This window comes from Oncorhynchus kisutch, linkage group LG26 (genome assembly GCF_002021735.2).
Source record: "Oncorhynchus kisutch isolate 150728-3 linkage group LG26, Okis_V2, whole genome shotgun sequence".
Taxonomy (NCBI): domain Eukaryota; kingdom Metazoa; phylum Chordata; class Actinopteri; order Salmoniformes; family Salmonidae; genus Oncorhynchus; species Oncorhynchus kisutch.
Window position 1 is genome coordinate 9,808,136 of NC_034199.2, and position 10,433 is coordinate 9,818,568.

At 42.5% G+C, this 10,433-nt stretch overlaps 1 protein-coding gene across 4 annotated transcripts in view; it reads right to left on the reverse strand.

Annotated features, from left to right (window-relative positions):
* The window catches only part of pms1 (PMS1 homolog 1, mismatch repair system component), a 58,347-nt gene extending 48,512 nt beyond the window's left edge, over nucleotides 1–9,835 (reverse strand). For 3 of the 4 annotated variants that reach the window (XR_004205658.1, XR_004205657.1, XM_020461949.2), the window contains exons 1-5: nucleotides 9,514–9,830; nucleotides 8,655–8,809; nucleotides 5,032–5,214; nucleotides 4,839–4,941; nucleotides 4,553–4,716 (exon numbers count right to left, since the gene is read on the reverse strand). Coding sequence is in view for 2 of the 4 variants with exons in the window: in XM_020461949.2 (XP_020317538.1) it covers nucleotides 4,553–4,716; nucleotides 4,839–4,941; nucleotides 5,032–5,214; nucleotides 8,655–8,786 (582 nt within the window). In the remaining 2 variants the exon portion in view is untranslated. Of the gene's footprint in view, nucleotides 1–4,552; nucleotides 4,717–4,838; nucleotides 4,942–5,031; nucleotides 5,215–8,654; nucleotides 8,810–9,513 lie in introns of all 4 variants that reach the window. The other variant, XM_020461950.2, reaches the window with a different exon arrangement.
* Between the last annotated feature and the right edge of the window lie 598 nt (nucleotides 9,836–10,433).

A 10,433-nucleotide genomic window follows, 5' to 3' on the forward strand; every position in this document is an offset into this window, starting at 1 on the left:
CACTTTAATAATGTTTACATATCTTGCCTTACTCATCTCATATGTATATACTGTATCTTAGTCTGTCGCTCTGACATTGCTCGTCCAAATATTTATATATTCTTAATTCATCATTCCTTTACTTAGATGTGTGTGTATTGGGTATATGTTGTGAAGTGTTTAGATATTACTTGTTAGATATTACTGCACTGTCAGAGCTAGAAACAAACATTTCGCTACACCCGCAATAACATCTGCTAAACATGTGTATGTGATCAATAAATTTGACCTGACAGGTGTGGCATATCAAGAAACTTATTAAATTAGCATGATCATTACAGATGTTTCAAGTTGAGGGAGTGTGTAATTGGCATGCTGACTGCAGGAATGCCCATCAGAGGTGGTCGTCAGAGAATTGAATGTTAATTTCTTTACAATAAGCTGCCTCCAACGTCATTTTAGAGAATTTGACAGTACGTCTAACCGGCCTCACAACCGCAGACCACGTGTAACCACAGCAGCCCAGGACCTCCACATCTGGCTTCTTCACCTGCGGGATCATCTGAGACCAGCCACCCGGACAGCTTATGAAACTTTGGGTTTGCACAACCAAAGATTTTCTGCACAAATTGTCACAGGGAAGCTCATTTGCGAACTCGTCGTCCTCAGTGTCTTGAATTGACTGCAGATATGCATTGTAACCGACTTAATTTGGAAAATGAAGGAGTCAAACAGACAGGCCTGGATGAGATCTTTAAGGTCAGGGCCCTCCGCAAGGCTCACAAAATCATTTTAGACCCAAGCCACCCCCTGTACCCGGACTTTGAACTACTCCCGGACTTGAATTGGTATGAAACTGTTATGAAAGTTGTATTGTCAATTTTGTTTTGTATTTAAACACCACTTTAAATGTGTACATGACACTGCAACAATTTCCCCATGGGGACATTAAAGTCAGTAGGTAAGTAAATGCTAAACTTCAATGGCCACTGGCACGCTGGAGAAGTGTGCTCTTCACAGATGAATCCCGGTTTCAACTGTACCGGTTAGATGGCAGACAGCGTGTATGGAATCCCGGTTTCAACTGTACCGGTCAGATGGCAGACAGCGTGTATGGTATTGTGTAAGCGAGTGGTTTGCCACATGGTTGCGGTGTGGTTATGGTATGGGCAGGCATAAGCTACGGACAATGAACACAATTGCATTTTATTGATGGCAATTTGAATGCAGAGATACTGTGACGAGATCCTGAGGCCCATTCTTGTACCATTCATCCGCCGCCATCACCACGTTCCAGCATGATAATGCACAGCCCCGTGTCGCAAGGATCTGTACACAAATCCTGGTAGCTAAAAATGTCCCAGTTCTTCCATGGCCTGCATACTTACCAGACATGTCACCACCCATGGAGTATGTTTGCGATGCTCTGGATTCAGGTGTATAACAGTGTGTTCCATTTGCCACTAATATCCAGCAACTTCGCACAGCCATTGAAGAGGAGTGGGACAACATTCCACAGTCCACAATCAACAGCTTGATCAACTCTATGCAAAGGAGATGTGACCAATGCAGCGCGACACCCCAGATGCTAACTGTTTTTCTGATCTACACCTCTACCTTCTACCATTTTAAGGCATCTGTGACCCTTACATGCATACCTATCTTCCCAGTCATGTGAAATCCATAGATGAGGGTCTAATGACCTAATTTCTTTTGACTGATTCCTTATATGAACTGTAACTTAGTAAAATATTTGAAATTGTTGAATGTTGCGTTTATATTTTAGTTCAGTGTAAGTTACATTTATGTATTTCATTTTCAATAAATTTGCACAAATGTCAAGAAACTTGTTTTTACTTTGTCATTATGGGGTATTGTATGCAGATGGGTGAGAAAAAAAAACGAATGTAATCCATTTTGAATTCTAACAACAAAATATGGAATAAGTCGTGGGGTATGAATGGTTTCTGAAGACACTGTACCTGCGTATGACACTGATCGACAAGTCAGATGTGCGCATAGTGCGGGAGACTCATTGGCGTGAGCAGCTGTGAGGTAGCTAGGCCTACCCTATCCCTGTTCTAATATTCGTAGGCTACACCTGTGCTGCACCTTCAGCATTCAGATGTTCAGATGTAAAATGGCTTTCGCAATATTAAAATCATAGGCTTTAATGCGGGACAACCAATGTAATTTGCTGGGTCATTGTTACCAAATGCGCTGTAGAAAATTGTGTTTTTACCGGTAGAGCTGTGTGGGCTACTGGGGTGGACACAACTCACATCTCGCTGATTGAACATGTTCCTGCTAATTATTTTTCTTTTTTCGGTCATTACATGAACAGGGAAAAGTGTCATTTCGTAACAAGGACAGCAATCATTTTTGTGAGCTGCACTGGTCTGAACGGGAGAAGAGAGCAGCTCTCCTCCGTAAATGTCCAAACGGTCAAAAACATTTGCTTTTGTGACAGGGGTGAAATCCAAAGCTGTGTTATACACTGCTCAAAAAAATAAAGGGAACACTTAAACACATTGTACTTCCAAGTCAATCACTTCTGTGAAATCAAACTGTCCACTTAGGAAGCAACACTGATTGGCAAGAAATTTCACATGCGGTTGTGCAAATAGAATAGACAACAGGTTGTAATTATAGGCAATTAGCAAGACACCCCCAATAAAGGAGTGTTTCTGCAGGTGGTGACCACAGACCACTTCTCAGTTCCGATGCTTCCTGGCTGATGTTTTGGTCACTTTTGAATGCTGGTGGTGCTTTCACTCTAGTGGTTGCATGAGACGGAGTCTACAACCCACACAAGTGGCTCAGGTAGTGCAGCTCATCTAGGATGGTACATCAATGCGAGCTGTGGCAAGAAGGTTTACTGTGTCTGTCAGCGTAGTGTCCAGAGCATGGAGGCGCTACCAGGAGACAGGCCAGTACATCAGGAGATGTGGAGGAGGCCATAGGAGGGCAACAACCCAGCAGCAGGACTGCTACCTCCACCTTTGTGCAAGGAGGAGCAGGAGGAGCACTGCCAGAGCCCTGCAAAATGACCTCCAGCAGGTCACAAATGTGCATGCGTCTGCTCAAACGGTCAGAAACAGACTCCATGAGGGTGGTATGAGGGCCCGACGTCCACAGGTGGGGGTTGTGCTTACAGCCCAACACCGTACAGGACGTTTGGCATTTGCCAGAGAACACTGAGATTGGCAAATTTGCCACTGGCGCCCTGTGATCTTCACAGATGAAAGCAGGTTCACACTGAGCACATGTGACAGACTTGACAGAGTCTGGAGACGCCGTGGAGAACGTTCTGCTGCCTGCAACATCCTCCAGCATGACCGGTTTGGCGGTGGGCCAGTCATGGTGTGGGGTGGCATTTCTTTGGAGGGCCGCACAGCCCTCCATGTGCTCGCCAGAGGTAGCCTGACTGCCATTAAGAGATCCTCAGACCCCTTGTGAGACCATATGCTGGTGCGGTTGGCCCTGGGTTCCTCCTAATACAAGACCTCATGTGGCTGGAGTGTGTCAGCAGTTCCTGCAAGAGGAAGGCATTGATGTTATGGACTGGCCCGCCCATTCCCCAGACCTGAATCCAATTGAGCACATCTGGGACATCATGTCTCGCTCCATCCACCAACGCCACGTTGCACCACAGACTGTCCAGGAGTTGGCGGATGCTTTAGTCCAGGTCTGGGAGGAGATCCCTCAGGAGACCATCCGCCACCTCATCAGGAGCATGACCAGGCGTTGTAGGGACGTCATACGGGCCCGTGGAGGCCACACACACTACTGAGCCTCATTTTGACTTGTTTTAAGGACATTACATCAAAGTTTGATCAGCCTGTAGTGTGGTTTTCCACTTTAATTTTGAGTGTGACTCCAAATCCAGACCTCCATGGGTTGATACATTTGATTTCCATTGATAATTTGTGATTTTGTTGTCAGCACATTCAACTATGTAAAGAAAAAAGTATTTAATAAGAATATTTCATTCATTCAGATCTAAGATGTGTTATTTTAGTGTTCCCTTTATTTTTTTGAGCAGTGTATTAATTGGCTATGTAGGTCATTGCTCATTTCCAAAGATAAATATTGACATATTACTTGCTCAAAACAATTTGAACTTATAATAGACAAGTTAAATCACTGGGTGATGAGAATTTCAGATCAATTGCCCCCCCTCATCTGATTGTGGTAGATGATCAGTCTGCCCTATGGCTCAGCTCACACACTACATCATACAAAACACACAGCTCAGAAGTCAGCTGAGACAGAGCCAATCGTTTCAAACTAAAAGTATCGTTCCTGTATAGTATCGGAGCCCATGTAACAAGATGTGTATCGAATTGTGTTTGTAAGGAGAGAAACACATCCCTGGAATAAGATGATCTACCATTTTAAGTCCCATCAAGACACCACTAACGTATCAAATCACACACAGCATTAAGGACACTCTAAACAGTGATTATTGGGAGGTGGTATGCAGGGATTGGTTTCATGGAATATACAGACAGATGAGGACACCTTGTGGTAAGAAGTATAAGATTAATAAATAATAAGAAAGAAGTTGTACCTTATTGTGAGTGAGGGTGAGTCTCAGCTCTGGTTTTATAATGGCATAGGCCATGAGCACGTCCTGCACCTTCTTCAACTCCTCCTTGCACTTCTTTGTGTTGGCATAGTACTGCCTCCTCACTGGGAGATTCTTAAAAAGCTTCAGCGCACAGACTGTGGTACCTGAAAAGACATCAAAGCTCATGTCTACCCATAACATTTCTCTCTGTCAAGTATACATAATAAATATTGCTGGAATCGGACGGAATGGATCGTCCGTTTCAGTAAAAAGGAAAAAGCCAAACCTTGCCCTAGGTGAGAGGGCTTCTGGGAAACAACACTTCCCGTGAGGTCAAGCGTGTATTTGGTCCCGACGTCGTCCTCTGACGTCTTTGTCGTGACAGCTACCTGGTGGGAGTCAATGGGACAAATCTATCACAGCTACTTAGTTCCGCTTTTGACTTTTTGGAGCAGAATTGTCTAAAAGACATATCTGACCTCTGCCACAGCGCAGATGGAGCCCAGGGCCTCTCCTCTGAAGCCATATGTCGCCAGGTGCTCCAGGTCGTCGTGGCTGCAGATCTTAGAGGTGTAGTGTTGCACAGCCATCACAGCAGTATCAGCAGCTTTGATGCCAGAGCCATTGTCTCTGATTTCTATTCGATCAAAACCATAATTCTCCTAAGACATGACATAAACAAAAAACAGAATGCAGTTCATTAGAAATTGTAGTTAGTTCAGTGTAGTCCCTTCAAAAGTCTATCAAAAGCAGATTTAGTTTTGGGTCCTATTAACACCGAAGATCTTAAAAGTACCTTGTGGGTTGATCTGATCATATTTTAGTGTCCACTGCAGCTTAGTTTCCAATTCAAGAGGAGGAAGTACAAGACAATAATCAATTGTGCTTCAATAAAACATTAGCTTCCTTCCATACAGGCTAGATGTGCTAGATGCTTGGAGGCATTTGATATTGACGATGTGGTGTTCACAGTTCCGGAAAAATGTCTTCCTCTTCATAAGTGGATTTGCTTCCCTCTTGGCAATATAGGAGAAGAGTTAGAAATATTAGTCCAATAAAAAAGCTTCACTATGTCCTCAGAGGCTGGCTGTGCTGCCTGAAAGTATTACTGCTGACAGCTCATTAAGAAATGGCTTTGAAGTGGGCAAAGACTGCATTGATGAGAGTGAACTCAAGTATTCCGCCATGCCAAGAAAAACAAGCTCACACTGAGAGCAGGTGAGCTGAGCCCACTCGAAATGGGAAAATATCTTAGGAATTCAGATGACATGACCATGAGTACACTACAATCATTTCAGACAGTAATTGAGAGTTGGAGACAGTGTGTGTTGCTAGCTATTCATTTTATCATGACAGGTTAAACAGCATACCTTAAAAAGGGCAATTCTGCCACTTTTCAACCTCATTCATTATCTCCAACACAAAACCATTGTCTACATTCAGTGCCTTTGGAAAGTACTCATACTCCTAGACTTTCTCCACATTGTTACATTATAGCCTTATTCTAAAATGGATCAAATAATGTATTTTCCTCAGCAATCTACACTCAACACCCCATAATGACAAAGTGAAAACAGGTTTAGACATTTTTGCAAATGTATTCAAAATAAACAGAAATACATTATTTACATAAGTATTCAGACCCTTTGTGATGAGACTCTAAATTGAGCTCCTGTTTCCAATGATCCTCCTTGAGCTGTTTCTACAAAGTGATTGTCCACCTGTTGTAAATTCAATTGATTGGACATGGATTTGGAAGGCACACACACGTCTAAATAAAGTCTCACAGTTGACAGTAAATGTCAGTGCAAAAACCTAGCCATGAGGTCAAAGGAATTGTCCACAGAGCTCCAAGACAATCCTGTGTCAAGGCACAGCTCTTGGGAAGGGAACCAAAAAATGTTTGCAGCATTGAAGGTCCCCAAAACCCAATAGCCTCCATCACTCCTAAATTGAAGAAGTTTGGAGCCACCAAGACTCTTCCTAGAGCTGGCAGCCAGGCCAAACTGAGCATTAAGGGGAACAGGGCCTTGGCAGGGAGGTGACCAAGAACTAGATGGTTACTCTGACAGAGCTATAGAGTTCCTCTGTGGAGATGGGAAAACTTTACAGAAGGATAACCATCTCTGCAGCACTCCACCAATCAGGACTTTATGGTAGAGGGGCAGACAGAAGCCACCCCTCAGTAAAAGCCACATGACAGCCCACTTGAAGTTTGCCAAAAAGGCACCTAAAGACTCTCAGACATGAGAAACAAGATTCACTGGTCTGTTGAAACCAAGATTGAACTCTTTGGCCTGAATGCCAAGCGTCACGTCTTGAGGAAACCTGGCCCCATCCCCACATTGAAGCATGGTGGTGGCAGCATCATGCAATGGGGATGTTTTTCAGAGACAGGGAGACTAGTCAGGATGAGGCAAAGATGAACAGAGCAAAGTACAGAGAGATCCTTGTTGAAAACCTGCTCCAGAGCACCATCGTTTCTCTTTGCTTATTTGAGCTGTTCTTGCCACAATATGGACTTGGTCTTTTACCAAATAGGGCTATCTTCTGTATACCACCCCTACCTTCCACAACACAACTGATTGGGTCAAATGCATTAAGGAAAGAAAGTCAACAAATGAACTCTTAACAAGGCACACCTGTTAATTGAAATGCATTCCAGGTGACTACCTCATGAAGCTGGTTGAGAGAATGCCAAGACTGTGCAAAGCTGTCAAGGCAAAGGGTGACTACTTTGAAGAATCTGAAAATATTTTGATTTGTTTAACACTTTTTATTGCTTACTACATGATTCCATATGTGTTATTTCATGTCTTCACTAAATTCTACTATGTAGAAAATAGTACAAATAAAGAAAAACCCTGGAATGAGTAGTTGTGTCCAAACTTTGACTGGTACTGTAGCTGTGCAGCAACGATCCCCATCCAGCTTTACAGAGTTTGAGAGGATCTGCAGAGAGGAATGAGAGAATCTCCCCAAATAAAGGTGTGCCAAGCTTGTAGTGTCATACCCAAGAAGACTGGAGGCTGCAGCGAGCCTAAGGTGCTTCAAGAAAGTACTTAGTAAAAGGTCTGAATACTTATGTAAAATGTTATATTTCCATTTTTTATTTCCATTTTTTTTATTTATTCAAAGACCACTTAGAATTCAAAGCCTACTTAACCAGTAAAAATGTACACAAATTTCAAAAAAACTATTTTTGCTTTGTCATTACGAGGTATAGTGTGTAGCTTGATGGGGAAAAAACATTTAATACATTTTAGAATAAGGATGTAACTTAACAAAATGTGGAAAACGTCAAGGGATCTAAATACTTTCCGATTGCACTGTATGTGGAAACGTTTCTATGATCTGTGGTTAAAAAGACAAGGTCCTAAAAAAAAATGCAGGGTAGGAGTAACCCTTAATTAACGTTCGTTCTCGTATATAGGTTGAAAATGGCAGATTTGGGCAATTATAAGCCTCCTAAATTGGAACGTAATGGCTGTACAGTAACATGCTATACATGACGTCAGAGCTCTGGCTCTGCGCTTCACTGTGCTGTATGGTTTTGACTGACAGCCGTTCTGAATTTGAACACTGCAAGCAACAAGAAGTTTCCCCCATCCCTCCTAGCAATTTTTGCACATTATTTGTTGTCTGCAAGAATGAAATGCTGTAAATTAAAATGACTATGTATTTTGACAGATGAGACATTGAGTATTAAAATAAATACTGCTTTGATGTCATAAAAGCAAGCCATGAGTCCAAGTGTGCACTTCACATTTCCAAATCATCAAACATGTCATATACAGTGTCAACTTTTATGAAAACTATGTTTGATGTACAGTTACAAGATGACATGCCGTTTACCACGGCAAACCTACCTGAATGCACTCATGACTCCTTTCTATGCGCACCAAAATGACCACCCCATGTAGAAAAACATATTTTCACATATGAAGACACTGAAAAGTGGTGCAATTGCCCTTTAAGTAGGCCTAATTCTCACCAGGGAAAACAAGTCAAATATGTGCTTTACAACGTGACAATTTCAACATGCCATTAGTGATTTTCATGTGCTTCCCTGGTCACAGTAACGGTTAAAATAATATTTTACCAGTTTAATGTCGATGCTCAAGGCACCAGCATCCAAGGAATTCTCCAGCAGCTCCTTCACCACGTTTACCACAGAGTTGATGACCTGACAGCTGGACAGAAGCCTCACGGTGTCTGCAGGCAGCCGGTTCATGATTTGTTACTGTTTATGGACACCTGCAATATGGAGGAAAAAACTGATATGACATTGTAGCACAGATGGAACAATGAGATATTTCACTGGAATATAACATATGAAGCATCCACTTGGCGTTTCCACTCACTACCAAATATAGCAGGCAGTGGGAGAAGATGAAACGAGATTGTAGGCCAAAATCAATCTGCAAATATTCTCATCGATTAAAGTTTTTTTAAATCACATTGTTTAGAAGGAGTGTAAAGTCGAATTGAGTTATTGCACACGCGCATTTCACGAGTAGGCGTTCCCGAACGGAAATATTTAGACGAATGCAAGAACGGGCCAATAGGATCTCGCTTGGCTGCAACGCCACTATGACTCTATTCCAATTGGAAACGACAGGCCATGGTCTATCTTGGTTGAGTTATACCAATCTTTGATTGTAGTGCAATGAGCTGTCACTCACAACACAATTGCTAGCTAACTGGTTGGCTGATTAGGGTTAAATTAGCTAGCAAGGGTGTATTCATTCCGCAGATTCGGTTGCTAAAAGTTTGTTAAAACGGAACGGGACTTCAATTAATTTGTCCAATATAAACTCTCGTTTTAGTTGCAGCTAATTATTATACCCATGGTTGGCTGAGTGAATAACATTAGCTAGTTAACTAACCTTACCTGACAGCCATGAACTCTCGAAACGATGAATACATTTACAATACATTTCAACACAATAGGGACTCACTGGTGGACTGTGTAGTTATTTATTTGAAAGACAGCTGTCTCCTACCTCCGCGTCCGGTCTGGTTCAATAACAATAACGCAAATACACGTGCTAAAAAATTAGACGCTGTGAAGTAGTTCAGTGTGTAAAGCAGGCAAGAATAATTAAGTATTTCCAGGTCACGGATTTTTGGAATCATTCAGAATAAGAGTCCCGTCCAGTATACTTGGTAAATAAAAGTTAGGACGAACATTATGGAAAATGTGCACAAATATCGATAGATTTTATCCTACACTGAACAAAAATACGATTGATTTTTTTTTAAATGTTCCAAAAAGTGTGTTTCTCTCAAATTCCGTGGACAAATTTGGTTAAATCTCTGTTAATGAGCATTTCTCCTTTGCAAAGATAATCCATCCACAGGTGTGGCATATGAAGAAGCTAATTGAACAGCATGATCATTATACAGTTGCACCTTGAGCTGGGGACAATAAAAGACCACTTTAAAATGTGCAGTTTTATCACAGCACAATGCCACTGATGTCTCAAGTTGAGGGAGCGTGCAATTGGCAAACTCACTGCCGGAATATCCACCAGAGCTGTTGCCAGATAATTGAATTCTACCTCCAACTTCGTTTTAGAGAATTTGGGCAGTATGTCCAATCAGCCTCACAACCGCCGACCACCTTTAATCACACCAGCCCAGGACCTCCACATCTGGATTCTTCACCTGCAGGACCATCTGAGAGGGGGTGGGATGGTGCTGAGGAGAATTTATGTCTGTAATAAAGCCCTTTTTGGGGGGGAAACTAATTCTGATTGGCTGGGCCTGGCTCCACCGTGGGTGGGCCTGGCTGCCAAGTCGGTGGGCCTATGCCTTCCAAGGCCCACTCATGGCTGCACCCCTGCCCAGTTGTGAAATCCATAGATTAGGGCCTAAT